The following is an 18,617-nucleotide window of genomic DNA, read 5'->3' as shown; positions in this document are numbered from 1 at the left end:
TTGTTGTAGGCGTTGTAAGAGAGGAAGGTGATTGGGTGTGAGAAAGTTGCGAAACCAGTTTAAGAGGCCAAGCAGGGCCTGAAAGTCCTTTAGGGTATCAGGGTGCTGGTCCAACGGAGGGACGTCCGTTCCATGCGTGGTTCCCCAACGGAATGATCCGGAGAATCGAGCCCCCAGAAATGTGACGTCTGTTGTGGGCTCAAGGTGGGACTTTGTCGCATTCACGGTCCATCCCGCGTCTTGTAGATGCTGATTGAGGCAATTTGTGGTGGCCCGAACGCTGGCATGATCAGCACCAAGAATGATGATGTCATCGACATAGTACCATATGTGAGTGTGGGGCAGGCGTTGGGGCTCAAAAGTGCGCAATGTCTCTCCCATGGCCGCAGTGGCCAGCACGTGGGCGTTACGGTACCCCTGTGGGCAAACCGCCCAGGTGTACATCTTTCCTCCCACACACATGTTGAGTATCCCTTGTGGGTCACTTATAGGGATGGAATAAAACATGTCTTTTAAGTCAGCGGTGGTCGCGAACCACTCTCCCTCGCGCTGAACGGCTGTTATAGCATCTATTATTTCTGTAATTGTGTGCGAAGCTGGAATGGCACACACCAGCGGTTGGCTTGGTGATAGTCTACGACTAAACAAGCATCGTCTGGATTATTGGGTTTGGGGATGCCCCAGCCAGCAGATAGGTAGGTCGAGGCATCGACCGGCCGAATGCGCCCTTGTTGTTCTAAGCCCCGTAGTAGTGCGTCAACTTTGGGCCATAGCACTGGCCGTGTGGGGATGGGTTGATAACGCCATGCCATAGGGACGCTCATTTGTGGTTGATGTTTCGTAGTTGGAGTAATGGTTAGCGGGAGGGCCGAAAAAATGGCGTGCTTTAGCTTTAGGGCTTTGATGGCCGGGACACCTAAGATGTTAAGGTCGCCCATGACTGCATAGAGGGGATAGGGTGTGATGAAAAATTTTACCATGGTAGTGGCTGAAGTCGCGTGAAGGCCCCTAACGAACAAAGTCTTGGATGTGCGTACGTGGAGAACTTCAGGACGTAGCACGTTAACTTGTGCGCCCGTGTCTAGGAGAAACCGAACGGGGATAGCGCGAGAAGAAGTTGCACTTACGTCAAAGGTGGCGTACAGGCGGTCATCTGTGGGATCGCGACCGGCGTAGCCCGTCTTGGCGGCCGCTACTCATTTTTTACTTCTTGGGCATCCCCTGACCGGAATGTAAAGCCCAGTCTCTCCGCCCAGGCCCGTTGGGCCACGTCCCCCAGATGGCGGATCTGTGCCTTAGTCAGGCCGCTTTCGTTGAGAAGGAACCCAAACATGGCTCGTTCTTCCGGAGATCGCTCCGGTGGTCCCGGGTCTCGAGGTTTGCGGGGTTTATCTGGTGTATTTGACCAGTGCATGGTGGCAGCAGCGACTTTTTGCACAGGCGGTCCTTGCTGGACGCTTGTAAGTTTCCCTAGGGAGCTTAAAACATTTCCGACAGGATCTCCAGTTAATGGGCTCAGTCGAAGCCAGAACATAGGCGCATGGGAACCTCTGTATAGCTCCACGCACGACTCTATAGACTGGATAGTTACCGGGACTTCCGCCGGATATCTACAATAGCGGTGAGGCCAGTCAGAATTAGATTCTGCTCCGGTAAGGTTTAAAGGGTTGTGGGTGGTGTCCCAAGTCAAATAACTTCTTTATGCTGTAGCGGGAATCAGTTGAGCGGGTGTGGGCGCAGGGGGCAGGTTCGCATGCCAGGCATGGGCACGGACCACGAGCTCCAGGACGGCAGCCGCCAGCAGGTGTATGGGCCAGTCCTGGTTTTGGAATAGCCTATCCGCATCTGCACAGGCTCCCCCGCTCCAAGCCGGCCGCTGTATAAGTGCCGCACACTCTTCAGGGTTGACTATTTCAGACCCGTATTCTAATACCAAACGCCCCATCCAGATGGCGGCGGTCTCGCCTGGCTGAATTTTTGTGTCCTTCGCTAGGTCTTGTAGTTCTCCCCTTGTGCGAGAGCGGTATGTGGTAGTAGTTAGGGTGTTCCCCTGTGGGTCTACTACGGCCTTGACGATGGCAACCGGATTGGCATGCACAGGGGAAATGGTCATGTCGACACCTTTGTCGAGTGGGCATTTATTCGGGGGGAAGGCATCTGGGTAGGGGGGCGGGGTTTCTGCCTCGAAGGGAGGGGCTGACACCACAGGGAACGCCTCCTGTGGTGAGGGGGACGGATCTTTATTACTCACGGTCTCCGCCTCTTCTTCTCCCCACCCCTGCGCTGCCGCCTCGGCGCCATGTTTAGGTGCGGTTGCGGCATGGTTGGCGGCCATCTTCGTAAGCGTTTGTATCAAATTCACTTGATTCACGGCGTGTCTCATTAGCGTGGCAAACGAGCGAAACAAGACATTAAGCATTTTTCCCTTGTCCCACTTCTGTCCGCCCCACTTAGAGGAGTTTTTGCCCTCCTCTTCTAGGTTCTCCCTCAAGGTAGTTAGGATTTCATTTTCGGCCCCTCCCGGGACGATAGCTGGACAGCGGAACTTGTTGGGGGGGGGGTATCACAGCCTCCTCCTGTCTTGAGGTGTTGTATGCACCAGGCAAATCTCTCCGGGGTGCGGTCGATGCCCCCACCCATTGGTTTGATCCGACTAAGATCGACCTCCGCCACTATGTTGGGGGGGGGCCGATAAAGGACAGAGGGGCACAACAGGAGACACCCAAGCGCAGCGGGACTGAGCCCGGACACCACCCATTCCTTAACTGCCCCGGGCTGGTGCGTGAGGGTGTCAGTTGGCTGGATGGACAAATAGCCCCCTAACTTTCCGTTCTGTGCAACCTGGTGGTAGGCAATGTGGGCCCAGAGGCCGTCTGCATCGGTGGGCGGGGGCCGCTGATGGTTGGCCCACGGGCAATACTTTACTAAGGGGTCTGCGTGTTTTCCCTTCTCGTCTCAGGGATCCCATCCTCGTCACCATGTCGCGTGCGGTGGAGTTAAACGCTCTGGCCGAGAACAAGGAGGTAATAACACAGAGGCAGAGTCCCTTGGCACTTAAAGCGTAATGCAAAAAGTTTTATTTTTGTATTCACGTTGGTAGTGAGGCTCAGTGTTCTTAAAGCTGTTACAGATACTGCAGTTATTCGCTCCCCTGGGAGAGATCACTCATTTGGGATACAGAGGGGTCACCCTGGGTTTTGGATATCAGTGGGCGTTCGTGAGACTGGGATAAGAATTGGCCAGATTCCACCCTGCTCGTTCAGTCTTGGACTCTGGAGTGTTCTCTTCCAGATTCCTTGGTTGTTTTATAAGACTGACACAATTACTAGTGTCCCCGTGAGCCAATTAGCTTCTATTGTTTTGTTCGTTCCCTTATATGGTGGTCTCCCCCCGGGTTTGAGGGAGTGCCCAACAGTTACGGCAATAGCGTGACAAGATACATAATGGCTGCGGCTGCTTATCTGCGAGTTAGTACTGGCGGCTGCTTATCTGTAAGGAAGTACAGTCAGTACTTTCCCAAAATGACAGCTGGTCACTCGGGAGCAAGCAGCAAGTATTATACAACATAACCTAGTTGCCATTCCTGAGTCAACACGCTCTCTTGCGCATTCAGCCACATCCAAATCTTGCCATTTCTTCTTGCAGAACTTCCGTAAAATCTGGCCTTCCCTTTCCAAACCTACAGTTACAAAGTCTCTTGGAGAACCCTATCATTTTGTGTGCCACTTATCAAAGCCACAGTGGCTGAACTACTTCCTGTTTTTTCCCCCTTTATATCCAGTCATCAGCTTACTGCAACAATCAATTCCCTGGGTCATCACTTGGGCATCATCTCCTCCCCATCCTTCTTCCCATTTATATCCAACCATTGGCTCGCCCTTCTCCACTACATCACACAGCCACTTACCTTTATCCATAAGAACTTTCACAGCCTAAAATCCCTTTCCACTTATCTCCTATGGGCTGTGGAGACTAACTTCTGCCTCTATTCTGGCAGTGACTCCAAACTTGATTGCCCATTTGTTACATTTTCTAGCAAAATGCAGTTGTTTTTTTTTTTTTTTTTACTTATATTTGTTTTCATTCTCCATTAAGAAAGCTCCTCAGTAAACATCTAGAAACAAGATTTTTAAGGAGAAACAAAACCATATTCTCTGCAAAATGCCAACAAAAACACTTAATGGTTAAATGGTTGATCTACTGTGATTTCCAGCATAAATCATTTACTTTTGCTGCCTTAGTTATTTCTACTTCATATTATTCTAAGACTGTAAGCTATTCAGGTCAGAGATCTGTTCTATTTTTGCACAGATCTTAGTATAACGGGCCTTGTTTCTGACTTCTAGGCCAATGATTCTCAACATGTTTAGATGTGAGACACCCCATAGAAAATTTCAACTCTTACTATTTTTCACTCTTATTTTTTACTATGGAAAAATGATAGAGCAGTTCTTCTGTTACAAAGAGCTTATATAGACTACAACAGGTCACATGATTTTATGAATTACATTTGTACACCTACCAGTGCTAACATTGTGGGACATCCTGAACCACCTCTGAAAGGATCTCATAGCACCTTGGTTGAGAATCATAGTCCTAGGCATTATTGAATACAAATTAAAAAAGTTAGGTTTAAGAGGGAAAACAGCAACAAAATGCAAAGATCCTGAAAGCCCAGCACATGACCTTCCCCCTACCCATCCATCACAACTTCTCCACATCATTGGGAAAAGCCCAAACAGTATGCTTTGAAATTTGACAGGCAAAGCACTAGGCAGGTTTTAGTAAGTCACATATTTATTCTATTCATTTGTTTCTTGGAAGAGGTCTGACAGTTTCCTCCACCGATAGTGTTCTTCATTGCAATGGCCCATCTTCATCTGAAGTTTATCCCAAAATGCTGAGGCTCTAAATCATCATAATAAGCCCTTATATGCAGTTCAGTGCTTTCACTTATACAGTAACCCAGTTAATTTAAGCTGTGTAGTGGTGACGTAGTTTCTCTGGAATTTAAAGAGTTTGTCATAGTCATTCAACATTCTTCTTTGCTATTTGCTGGCAACCAGTTGTTTGTGTCCTCTGTCTTAATTTACTTTAAGACTAGTTTCAGGCATCATGCAACAGGCTCTGGGCTTAAGTTGGGCTTCCCTAGGGAATTTCACTACCTACTTAATCTACTTGGTTGTACTGCAGAATTGTCACCCACCTATATCTAAGTTTTAAGTTCGCCAGACCTGGAAAAGAATGTTTTGTATTCAAAAGTCTCTCTCATTTTATCCCAACTATACAAGTGGTCCAAAAAATGTATTAGCCAAAATTTGTTGCCTCTTACATAATTTGTAGACCACCACAAGTATAACATCATTCTAACACTATCAGAATGTTTTAGCTGTTTTCTTAAATTCTAATTTGAACCTCCTCAACCATCACATTCACATGGCCTGCAAGGGCTTTTTTCTCATTTATCTATAAAGTTACAAAAACTAAACTTGTAATGAATATTCCACCAGGTCTCTACTCTTGTGTCTGAGTTTATTTTATCCAGCAGTCTCATTATCTAAGCCCTGTATGTTCAAGATCCTGTGTATGTAATATGCGACAAATCATTAGATGATTCTCTGCATGCTTCAATTCTTCTGTATGGATTTCTTTAAAATTTATGAAATTGCCAGATTCCATACATTTTTTAGGCAAAATCTTTTAGGACCATTTTTACCTCCCAATGAACCAATGTGAAATGTTAGCACATGCTTTCCTTTTTGATTAGCTGCTTAATACCTGCCTTCACAATTATGGCATTTTGGCAGAAACCCTGCAGTTTTTTCCATGCATTAAATTTGACCCTGGTGCTCTGCTAGTGGAGAATAGTTTTAAAGTCAGGAATAAGCATTGCAGTTGCTTGCAATAATGTATTTACACAGGCCAGTTTCAGCATGATGTTAATAGAAACTCTGGTTCATGTATTAATGAATAAGTCACATGAATGAACATCAAGTACAAGAAGGTCAAATTCATGTTATGGCTCAAAGATATGCATTAAATCTTGCTCCATCAGTAAATATTTAACTTTTCTATACTTACAAGCATTTGACTCCATAACTATACCAATATCTTGATATATATTATCAATATGTTATGTTAGGTACATCAAGAAAGCCATTTAGTCGAGGCACCCCAACATTGTTTTTTGTTCATTTATTTGTCAGTATAGCATGAAAGAACTGTGCGGGCCAGGGGCGAGCCGGGCCCGTCTTTGCGCACGCGGGCCGCGGCCAGCAGCCCAGGCACATGGGGCCGGAGGAAACCGCGCAGCGGCAAGGCACACACGGGCTAGAATTAGTCACAGAGGCGTAATGGTTGATTGAAAGATTATTTACTTACACCCAAGATGGTCGCGGTGTAGGCTGGACAGTTTCCAGGTGCAGCTCCACTTAAATCCTTGTTGGAGGACTACGACAAATTCGGTTCTTTGGCCCCGGAGTTGTAAGTCTCCGCGGGTTTGGCAATTTCTTTCGCATGGAGCTGTCGAAGCTCCATGGGCTCTGTTCGGTTCTCAGGCCCCGGAGTTGTTAAGGCTCTGTGGGTTCAAAAATTGAGCATATAGGAAAGGGATACGTCTAGGATTGCGCTCGGCGACGGGGAGAGGCTAGAGGCTGATCAGACCTCTGTTGCCTGCTTGAAATGCTTTGGGTCCGTAAGGATCTGCAGCGCTTAGAGATCTTCACACAGGGTGAAGACTCCTCCTCCTGATGTTTGTGGAGTCCTCCAACTTGGGCGGAAGCCACCCAAGCTCTTTCTACAGCCAGCAAGCCAATCGCCAGCTGCCACGTATGCGTATATTAGAGTTGCCCAATAATGTGGCACGAACTCTTATACAAATGGCGGGAACTCCTTTGCACCGTGCATCTCTGAGATGCAAAAGAAATGCATCATGCAAAGAAGCTACAAATTTGGCGGGAAATTCCCCGTTGCACCGGAGTTCTCTCCCGCAGCAGAGAACTCCACCGTGCAAGGAAGCTGCAATTTTAGCGGGAACATAATTTAGTGTTGCCGAAGCACACACAAACAAAAACTCACAACTTTGGGTTGTGACAAGAACAAGTTACACTGGGGGGGGGGGAAAACATACTCTGCTAGTATAACTGGGTCTACAGTAGATCTTTTGTGTAGTTTTGTTGATGACAAGGTAGGGAAAAGATCACACCCTTGATGAAGAGAGCTGTGCTGGCCAAACTTTCAAGTACATATGAAGCCACATCACAAGTTCTGTTTTACTGGCATCAGGTTGGTCTCTTAAAGGGGGCCAGAAATAAGACCAAAATAATATTATTTTGTAGTTTCAGGTTTTATTTCAGTGTTCCAAAACAAACAATAAGTTAGTGGTAATCTTGCAGCGCTTTCCACAGTATTCCAAACATAATTGTTATACTTGTATAAAACTCAAACATTCTGTGCCCTGCAAAAAACTTGTCAGGCTTTTACAAATGTTTAAATATCTCAATTTAACTGGCAATAAATTAACTTCTGGTTAAAAAAAAAAAAAAGAGTCCAGTCTAGATATGCCTGCAGACCCTCAGCCAAAAGTTGACTTTCCTGCTTACTGCATTCACAAGTTTTACTCCAGTTCTTCACAGCAAAAGAGGTGTGCTCTTATCTTAAGCTAATTACATTCATTTGCGGAAGTTTCCACATGTTTGATAGGCTTTAACTCAATATGCTACCTCATGTGAAAAAATTCTCTTGCCTTCACTAGGACTGACCTCAAATTAATCAACCAGATACAGTTGATAAACTTATAGACAGGATTAGATGATGTAATATCCTGTAATAGCCAGGGACTGAACTCCACAACTCAAAGTCTCTTCCAATTCTGTGCTCCTAAATAAGTACACCTTTCTTGCAAAGCTGCACATTCTTTTGAAATTTAAGACTTTTGAAATTGAATCCATTTTAGAACCTATTGCTTCTATTGCTGGTTAACAGTCCTATTCTTGAAAGCTGGAAGAAACTTGTTCATGTATTCTCTCAAGCAAGGGAGACTTGTTAAACCCTGTGCTGCACTTTGTGGCAGGGAATATTGTGCTGCAAATAGTCCACTTTGTTGAAGGAGTGGTTGGGAAAGGAGCATTATAACTTCCTAGCACTTTTTGCTAACCTGCTCCAAAGAAACATGCCTTAGCAACCTAAATTCCAGTAACAAGAGGTTCTCCTTAGATCTCTGTTTTTATTTATAATTGTACACAATATGGTGATAAAATTCCGTGGAGTCATGTCACTGGTCTTTACAGAACTATTAATATGGTGGCCATCCACAGTGTTCACCAGTTTTTTTCCTGACACAGCATGTTTTTTTCTTGGAGGGGGAAGGAAGAGGGAGTGCTACTTGCATTAAATGTATCCAGAGCTTTATGCTAGCTATTAAGAACAAAACTAAACCCTTCAGACTCTTTACCTCTTCTTTGTGACCCCACTGGGTACATTGAAAAAGCCAGATGACTTTATCCCAGCTACTTTCAAAGTGACTTATTAAATGCATCTTTACCATTGGCTGGTGAACCTCTCCCTGCAAGCATCTAAATTTTGCTTCACTTGTGAGCAATCAGTATTATTGGCCTGCTTCAGAAATACAATGTTTTCAAAGATTTTTAAAGAAACTACTTAATAGATGCCAGTCAGTGTCTCTAAAACTTTAAACCCTTGAAAGAGTAGCCAGAGTAGATGCCAAGCCTGGAAGAGTATTATTTCAGTCATTATTCAATTGAGCTGCATCTCCCTCAACCCATCATCAAGTGTGGATACTTCTTGGCAGCCACCTGCAGTGGGATCCATGCTGACACACAGTGGTTTACCAGAGGAGGATATCTGCATGGGGCCTATATTCCCAGGTTTTGTATTTAAGTTTTCAGCTATGAGGTTTGGAATTGCAAGGAAATTGAGGGTGGTCTCACCCATGTCACCCTTCATGGCCTCACACAAGGGTAAGAGTTGCAAGTTCATGTAGCATGGCTGACCTGCTCCACCGGGCTTTAAACTAAGCCCGCTGGGGGACGGGGGGGACTACCGCCAATGCTGGCCCACTGAACAATCCTTGCAAAGCCAGCGGATCACGGCACTCAAGGGAGCCCACCCCAGCCCCAGCCCTGGTAAAATCTGTGGGCAAGGAAGGAGCCCCCCAGGGGGCACTTGCCTGCCTGTACACAAATGCCAGGAGCTTGGGGAATAAGCAGGAGGAGCTCATCCTCCTGCTCAGTGCAAACAATTACGTTGTCATAGGGATCACGGAGACCTGGTGGGACTCCACCCATGACTGGACCACGGGGATAGATGGCTATACCCTGTACAGGAGGGATCGTGTAGAGAAAAGGGGCGGGGATGTAGCTCTCTATGTTAAGGAAAGCTACGCGTCCCTGCAAGCCGATATTGGTGACCAGGGTGGACGGCTGGAGACCCTCTGGGTTAAAATCCGTGGGGAACACGGCACGGGGGACACAATGGTGGGAGTCTATTACAGACCTCCCTCCCAAAGTCCTGAGCTAGACCAGGAGTTTGCCCGGGAACTGGCTGAGGCAGCTTGCTCCAGGACCATGGTTGTCATGGGTGACTTCAATTACCCAGACATCTCATGGGAGGATCGCTCAGCAAAATCTGAGCGGTTGCAGAGCTTCCTCTCATGCGTGGATGACCTCTACCTGACTCAAGAAGTCTATGGGCCAACGAGAGGCAAAGCGCTGCTCGACCTGGTGCTGGCTACTGGGGAGGACCTAGTCGGCGACCTAGCGATCGATGGGAAGCTGGGTGACAGCGACCACGAGCTGATCACCTTCACCATCCGCCGAAAAGCTGGCAAGTCAGTCAGCAACACGCAAGTCCTTGACTTCAGGAAAGCCGACTTTGACAAGCTCAGGAGGCTTGTCAGTGAGGCCCTAAGGGACTGTGACCGCAGGGAGAGGGGAGTTCAAGAAGAGTGGTTGCTCCTCAAGGGAGCGATCCTCAATGCACAAACTAAGTCTATTCCATCTCGGAGGAAAGGCAGCAAGAGGGCACAGCAGCCCCCCTGGCTCTCCAGGGACCTAGCAGACCTCCTGAGGCTAAAAAGAAAGGCCTACAAAGGATGGAGGATGGGAGTCACCTCCAAGGAGGATTATTCTGCACTGGTCCGGTCCTGTAGGGAGCAGACCAGGAAAGCCAAGGCTACAACTGAACTCCAGCTAGCTTTGAGCATCAAGGACAATAAAAAGTCCTTTTTCAGATATGTGGGGAGCCGGAGGAAAAGCAGGGGCAACGTTGGACCCCTGCTGAACCAGATGGGGCAACTGACAACTGACGACCAGGAAAAAGCCAACCTATTAAATAGGTACTTTGCATCGGTCTTTCATCAGCCCCATGGGACGCCTGTGCCTGCTACAGGGCCGGGAAGTCCGGGTGAGGGTGATCCCCTGCTCTCCATTAATGCTGACTTTGTGAAGGAACATCTTGAGAAGCTGGATACCTTCAAGTCAGCCGGCCCTGACAATCTTCACCCCAGGGTACTCAAGGAGCTGGCGAGCATCATAGCCCAGCCTCTAGCGCGGATCTTTGAAAACTCTTGGCGCTCTGGTGTAGTGCCCAAAGACTGGAAGAAGGCCAACGTGGTGCCTATCTTCAAGAAAGGGAGGAAAGTGGATCCGGCTAACTATAGGCCCATCAGCATGACTTCTATCCCGGGGAAGATCTTAGAAAAGTTTATTAAAGAGGCCATCCTTAATGGACTGGCCGACGCCAACATCTTAAGGGATAGCCAGCACGGGTTTGTTGTGGGTAGGTCTTGCTTGACCAATCTCATTTCCTTCTACGACCAGGTGACCTATCACCTGGACAAGGGAGATGAGATTGATGTCATATATCTTGACTTCAAAAAAGCCTTCGATCTGGTGTCCCATGATCATCTCTTGGAGAAACTGGCCAATTGTCGCCTTGGGTCCCCCATGATCCACTGGCTGGAAAATTGGCTCCGGGGTCGGACCCAGAGGGTAGTAATTGATGGAAGTCACTCATCGTGGTGTCCTGTGACCAGTGGGGTCCCCCAGGGCTCTGTCCTTGGACCCATACTGTTCAACATCTTCATTAACGATGTGGACACTGGAGTCAGAAGCGGACTGGCCAAGTTTGCCGATGACACCAAACTTTGGGGCAAAGCATCCACACCAGAAGACAGGCGGATGATCCAGGCTGACCTGGACAGGCTCAGCAAGTGGGCGGATGAGAATCTGATGGTGTTCAACGCCGATAAATGCAAGGTTCTCCACCTTGGGGAAAAAAAACCCGCAGCATCCTTATAGGCTCGGCAGTGCTATGTTGGTTAGCACTATGGAAGAAAGAGACTTGGGGGTCATCATTGACCACAAGATGAACATGAGCCTGCAATGCGATGCTGCGGCTAGTAAAGCGACCAAAACGCTGGCTTGCATCCATAGATGCTTCTCAAGCAAATCCTGGGACGTCATTCTCCCCCTGTACTCGGCCTTAGTGAGGCCGCAACTGGAGTACTGCGTCCAGTTTTGGGCTCCACAATTCAAAAAGGATGTGGAGAAGCTTGAGAGAGTCCAGAGAAGAGCCACGCGCATGATCAGAGGTCAGGGAAGCAGACCCTACGCTGACAGGCTGAGAGCCCTGGGGCTCTTTAGCCTGGAAAAGCGCAGGCTCAGGGGTGATCTGATGGCCACCTACAAGTTTATCAGGGGTGACCACCAGTATCTAGGGGAACGTTTGTTCACCAGAGCGCCCCAAGGGATGACGAGGACGAATGGTCACAAACTACTACAAGATCGTTTCAGGCTGGACATAAGGAAGAATTTCTTTACTGTCCGAGCCCCCAAGGTCTGGAACAGCCTGCCACCAGAGGTTGTTCAAGCGCCTTCATTGAACACCTTCAAGATGAAACTGGATGCTTATCTTGCTGGGATCCTATGACCCCAGCTGACATCCTGCCCTTTGGGCGGGGGGCTGGACTCGATGATCTTCCGAGGTCCCTTCCAGCCCTAATGTCTATGAAATCTATGAAATCATCCCAAATAACACTGCTAAATACAAGTGTCTGACATGTATAAAGTCTACACACACTGTGGAATCAACACGGACTGTTGCATCTCAAAGAGTTGAAGTTATTGTATGGTAAGTAGGAGTGATGTTGTAGACATGATGGCCCAGGAAATTTGAGAAGCATAAATTATTATGGGTGATATCTTCCATTAGATCAAGTGCATGGCTGGCATAGACTTAAGTTTCCTGATAGGCTTAACAAAAGGAGGTCTGAAGAACAATGTGCTACACTTGAAAGCTTATCTAAGTCTATCCCAGCCATGCAGATATTCAGTGAAAGATATTACTCACAAAAATCCTTTGTCTTGTGTTTAGTAACTTCTCACTCTTTCCAGTCTCAGTATCTTATCCTTAATTTTGGGGGGGGGGGGGAAGAAAAATGAATCATGCAGAGATTGAAACAAGTCTATTCAGCTGATGTGTTTGGAAATTATTTCTTTTCAGCTATTGATCTCATAAATAATTTGCTGCAAGTGAAAATGAGAAAACGCTACAGTGTGGACAAAACATTAAGCCACCCATGGTTGCAGGTAACACTATCAATTTCATGCTTTCTACATATATATATATACACACACACATTTTGTATGTGCACATTGTATTTATATCTTTAAATAGAGTATGGGTAATTGTGTGCCTTGTAATTTTCTTAAGCTTTTCTCTCTGCACAAGTTTACTTACAGAATTGTAATTTATAGTAGCAGAGCCTCATATTCCAAAAATTGTGTTGCATTATCAAACTTGCTATTGTCCAATAGATGAACCAATGAGAAATACTATCACCAAAACAAAAACAAAAAAGATTAGATGTGTCAAAACTAGCTAAAAATATATATTTTGTTATATAGGCTTCTTGATGGGGTTTTTTTGTTTTGTTTTTAATCTTGAAAAAGAACTCCTGTAGTTGATTGAATGACATTGACTTCAATGCAATTTAGAGCAGGTCCAATTCACTTATTTTTATTTGCAAAGGTTATAATTCAATAGCAGGTCTCCTGATAGTAATCAGTTCCACTGTTTCTTCAATAAGAACACAATATTACTATTTTTTTTCTCTAAATAAAGCGAGTTCTCCAAGTTTTAAAGCAGCTGTTCCCAAACAACTTTAAACAATCATTTTTTTTCAGATTAAGTCTGGCTTGAGTTGTGCATAGCCACTGAATTTTATTGAGTTTTATTTTAGGAGCAGGCAGAAGTAGCATAAAAGGCTAGCCCAAAATTTCAACGTTCATTATAGCACTACACAAGATACTGAAGTCCTTCAGCTAGCACTTAAATCTGCATATAGGATCTGATTCAGGGAGATCCTGAAAACTCTTTCACAAGTGCTGTGCATATTCAGCTTCTTATAGAAACAGGCTTTATGGATGAGGTGTTATAAAACTGACTGTATTGGCATATGTATTAGGAAGACCTGTTAGAGGGTGCTGACATTTAGATTCATAGGATTGGAAGGGACCTCAGTGGGCCATCTAGTCCGACCCCCTGCCCCTGGCAGGCAAGATATTTCTCTCAAAATTGTCACAAGATACATGTCATTAAGCCATGAGAATCTTAGACAAATTCCACATCTCCAAATAGTCAGGAGAACACTTTTCTTGTACCCGTGTTATATACAAGGGTCAAGAGTTTTTTCTAATTCCCTTCCCCCACCCCCACCCAGTAAGGCATCTTGGCCTCCCAAAGTATGAAGAGCCCACAGAGAAATATTTGCCTGTGTCCTGCAATTGCCATGGACTTGGTGTTATCAATTATTAGCTCATGTTTGAATGACAAACTAAAAAACCAAAACAAAACAAAAAAAATGACCACATATTAATTATTCCTTAGATTTTTAATCAATCCTTCAAGCAATAGTATCAGTGATACTGAATATGTCAAATGTTTTTAGAGGTTTATAAACTGTGCAGTTTTTCTACATCCCATTTTTCCTTTAAACTGATCATAAAATATTTGTTTCTGGCCTCAAGCAAATTTGTCCTTATTGGCAAAAGTGCTGCTTTCACCCTCATAAATACCTCCCAAATATTAGCATTTCTGTTATGGCCTAGCCAGGAAATGCTCAGTTGCTGAACTGATTTTTCTATCTTGTAATGCTTGTCCTCCCTTCATTGTGTGTTGTCTGTAAAGCTTTCCTGGCTTAAAAATAACTTTTCCCAATGCCTATCAATTTCAATACAGATATAGCTCTCAAAACTGCAGTATTTCAGTGTCTCCCATTGATTGATTAATGTTTTTTTATCCTCACATTTCCACTCTGACATAAAAGTTTTTATTTTAAATAAGAAACTGAGGCACAAATCAGATTGGCTCAGTGTTGCATAATCTCTGGTTAAACTAGGAATTGAATCCAGACTACTTGCATCCCAATCTAATACTTACATCATCCTTTCTATCCTACAGTTCATTGTACAAAGAACTTTGGGCCTTTGTGGATGCCACAAAAAAGGCCTTTAAAGCAGCTTAAATGCTCTTTTGCACCGCTTTAATGGCATTGCTGTTTGCACTCTCGGCAGCGTATTCCACTTTAAACGACTTGGGTACGTAGCAGGATAAAACACCTCCGAGGTGTTTTAGTTTGATACCTAGCAAAGTGCAACAGTGCACAAGGCACTGGAAGCCGATGTGCTTAGGGCTTGGCAGGCCCCAAGCAACTCAGGGGCTGTGGGGCCCAGCAGCAGCCTATGCAGGCAGGCTTCGCTGAAAGGGGGGGTGGGGTGTGAAAAAGAGTGGCAATCCTCATTTCCTCTCCCCCCCCCCCTTCCCCGGAGCCTGCCTGCCTGCTTGAGCTGTTTGGGGGGCCCGGTGCTTCCCTTCATGGCTGTGGTGGGGGAGCAGTGCTTCCCTCCATGTCTGTGGCATCCCCTGGGACTGCCCAGGCCAGGTGCCAGCAAGTGGGTACTGTCTAGGGGGCCCCCCGCACAGCTCAGGGACCACTCAGCCCGCCAGCAGCTTGCCCCTGCCACCAAAGAGGCTGATACAGGCCCCCACCCTTGTGTATATACCACAAGGGGTTAGCTCAGTTTAATTCTTCCTAAATTGAAGCAGTGTTTTTAACACCTCTGGCCCCCCTCCCCCCCCCCATTTCAATTTAGGGAGAACTAAACCAAATTAAACCCCTGTGGCGTGTACAAGCAGCCTTTAAGGCTAATTCAGAGTCCTAGGCAGCTACACATTTCTACATGAGCACCTCAGTGCTTCCTTAGGTTTTCAGGAGTTAGATCCTTTAGGCTAAAACTGACAATCCTGTCTTATCACTAATTACTATACACCAAGTTAAATAGTTTACTCTGCAGTTGTTATAGAAAGCTAGAATGTAAATATGAGGTTTCAGAGGTGTTTTTCTTCATCAGCTGTATGCCTAATGGGAAGGGATATTGGCCTAAATTGCTAACCCCCAACCCTTCCTTTTCTTTTAGTTCAGATAATATAAATATCTGTAGCCTCCAGTGCATTCTTTGGAAGGCAGTGGTTTCTAGTCCTTTCTGGCTGATATGCAACAGTACTTAAGCAAGTAAATCCTCGGTGACAACCAGTATCAGACATTGCTCTCTCTGTCAGCATGAAGAAACATGTATATATGGAAAGTAACATTTCCTGTGATCATGAGTAACATTGAAGGGTCCACACCACCAAGTTGAGGACCACTTATATAAGCATAATAGAGACAGTTTATCACTCTCCCTCCCATGCCAGGAAGTCTAACCAAAACAATTAACTAAAGAACCTTTTGCAAAAAAATTGCTCTCTCTCAATACAGGCTAATTTTGTGTTTTACTAATTGTTCCAGAGAAAGAAAAATGTAATCTCCAGGTATGGCATTTTGGAAGCAGAGCTAATTGCTAGTTCTCATATCATTAGAGGCTTTATTCAACCTAATATCACTTCTTTTGTATGTTTATTTTTAATCAGGACTACCAAACCTGGTTGGATTTAAGAGAACTTGAATGTAAAATAGGGGAGCGTTACATCACCCATGAAAGTGATGATTCACGGTGGGAACAGTATGCAGGGGAGCGTGGCTTGCAGTATCCAGCACACCTTATCACTCCTAGTGCTAACCACAACGAAAACACTGAGCCAGAGGAAACAGAGATGAAAGCCCTCAGTGAGCGTGTCAGCATCCTTTAAATTGCATCCCCTATAATCTGTCAAAACACTGTGGAATTAATAAATACATACGGTCAGGTTTAACATTTGCCTTGCAGAACTGCCATTATTTTCCATCAGATGGGAACAAAGCTGTTATACTGTTACCACTGTTGATGCATCTGAGTTGCCAAGACAAATCAACAGAAGCATTTTTATTTTGTGTGACCAACTGTGTTGTATTAACAAAAGTTCCCAGAAACACTAAACTTGTTATTGTGAATGATTCATGTTGTATTTAATGCATTAAAACCTGTCTCCACTGTGCCTTTGCAAACTAGTGTTTTTCTTACTTGAGCCTCATTTTGGTAAGAGAACCTTTCCATAAAGATCTCTTCTGTGTGCACCATTAGTATTGTAAATGTAAGCAAACTCTTGAAGAGTAGACTATTTACTGCTGTTCTGTGAACAACTTCTACTATTTGGATTAAGGTTATTTGATGTGGAAAAAACGCTGAGATAAAAAAAAACAAATACAAAAAAGCATGAAAATAGGAAATTCTATAATACTGTACAGTTCCAAATAAGATGCCCAGTCTGCGTGTATGTGTATTTATGTATACATAGACACACAAACACATATGGTGCAACCTGCTCTTAAGCCTAAATGCCTTAGTAATGTAAACTGCAGTATATGTCAGTTGTATTTCCTCTTTTCTTAAAACATTCTGCTCTAAAAATGTAAATTCAGAAGCTGAAAAACATGTTGCCTTTGTGTACGTTTTCAATAAAAGTCTTGTTAAAACTATTTCCTTTGGTGAATCTTTTTTGTTTGTTTAAAATGACATGGACTGCTTTTCCTGAGCCAAGTAAACCCAGAAACACCTCAGAGATTATTAGAAGGGAATAGATGGTACAGGACCTTTCCTCTCTCCACAAGGAAGTGCTATCTGCTGAGCTGAGGTGACATGTATCATTAAATAGTATGCTCCAGTGACTAAAAGACTTGGATTGATCTAATGCCCTTAGTGCAGTCTGGACTTGCTTTTGAGGGCTGATTTTGTGCCATACATGGCAGTAGGAGCTTTGACTTTGGGGGAGGCCCAGGCAGAATCAGGCTGAAAACTAGTTCCCTAGAACTAGATTTTTGCTTTCCTGTAGAGTTTGAGTCTGTTAGGGATGACAGCAGAATTGTTGTATTTGTTTAACTACCTGCCTGTGTGGGCTTCTAAGGCCAAAAAGGAGCCTATCAGTGCTTTCCTATTGCTTTGCTTGGGAAAGGCCAGTAGGAAATGGACCCAGTACTGAAGAATGGAACAGAGTTTCAAGTGGTTCCAGCCTCCAGGAGCTATGACTCCCAGGAGCTACCAGTTTCAGAGGTGGACCCTTCACTGACAAGAAGTTTTGTGAGAATTGCCACACAGGATTGCTTTTTTAAATTTTCCATTCCAAAAAAAAATGTCCTCTACACAAACATGAACAGAAATAGTCATGATTTAAGGCCATGATTCTCACCTGGAACTCCTCTAAGTCCTGAACTTCAAGTTGGATTCAGACTCAGAAGCCAAATGACCAAATCCAAGGGAAAATTCAGAAGCTACAATCCAAGAACAGAACAAGCACTCAGGAAACCAAAAGTACTAGATCACAGAGACTTGCTAGAGTCAGCAGGAACTGTTGGGTGGTGTAGAGCCTGCTGCCACAGCTGAGCTAAATCAGGCAGCAGCCAATCAGGAGGCCAGGCTGTAGGCAGCTGGAATCATTACCTGGGGTAGAGCTGCCAGTCAAAGCCCCAGGCAGCTGTGGCCCTCTGGGCAATTAGCAGAGGCTTCCCTGCTTGTTAGGGTTCCTGACAATGAAGGAAAGCTAAGAGCTGGCATTTTTTGAGGGGGACCTTGAGACTGACAAGTGGTGGCTTTGAGAATAAAATGGTTAAGAGCTACTGACAAGGCAGAGAAAAACCCTCTGCCAATGCTTTCTTCTCATTAAAATTATGTTTACTTGACTTGTTTAAATCTAGAAGTCTTTAATCCTTGGGTGACACTCTAATTGCTTTATATTATAATGATCTTCAAGATAATCCAGCTCTGAAAAAGCATGTTAGGAAATTAAACTCTTAAGCCACATTTTTTTTTAAGACGTGGGTTTTGTTCAGCATATTTTGTGCAATTATAATTCAGTTGAATTTGTTCTGTCAATATTGTAGCTGTGACAGTTCAGAGTATATTAGCTTTTTTTTTTTTTAGCATAACGTCTATTTATACATAAATATTAAATTACTATAAAACAGGCTTACAAAATTTGTGAGATGTCTGGACTCCATCATGGTTATCATGTGTAAGGCCTTCTTCAGATTTCTCCCAGGGGTGTTCATAACACATTGGTTAAGAGGAAATGGGGAAAGATCGTTGTCAAAAAAGCCATATTCTTTCCAAGGCAACTAAAAATTG

At 44.8% G+C, this 18,617-nt stretch overlaps 1 protein-coding gene and 1 long non-coding RNA gene across 7 annotated transcripts in view; one reads left to right on the top strand and one right to left on the bottom strand.

The window, feature by feature from the left end:
- PRKD1 (protein kinase D1) overlaps nucleotides 1-16,975 on the top strand; it is a 279,741-nt gene extending 262,766 nt beyond the window's left edge. For all 6 annotated transcript variants that reach the window (XM_014596307.3, XM_019496197.2, XM_019496199.2 and 3 more), the window contains 2 exons: nucleotides 12,523-12,608; nucleotides 15,991-16,975. In XM_014596307.3, coding sequence (XP_014451793.2) covers nucleotides 12,523-12,608; nucleotides 15,991-16,209 — 305 coding nt within the window. In that variant the 3' untranslated portion in view covers nucleotides 16,210-16,975. The remainder of the gene's footprint in view (nucleotides 1-12,522; nucleotides 12,609-15,990) is intronic.
- LOC132248791 (uncharacterized) lies at nucleotides 6,357-17,962 on the bottom strand. Its single transcript, XR_009460208.1, has 2 exons — nucleotides 17,683-17,962; nucleotides 6,357-6,577 (listed from the first exon to the last, which is right to left on the bottom strand). It is a non-coding gene; the product is annotated as an uncharacterized LOC132248791 (long non-coding RNA).
- Nucleotides 17,963-18,617: the final 655 nt, after the last annotated feature.

This window comes from Alligator mississippiensis, chromosome 2 (genome assembly GCF_030867095.1).
Source record: "Alligator mississippiensis isolate rAllMis1 chromosome 2, rAllMis1, whole genome shotgun sequence".
Lineage (NCBI taxonomy): Eukaryota > Metazoa > Chordata > Crocodylia > Alligatoridae > Alligator > Alligator mississippiensis.
This window is presented reverse-complemented; position numbering and strand designations above follow the sequence as displayed.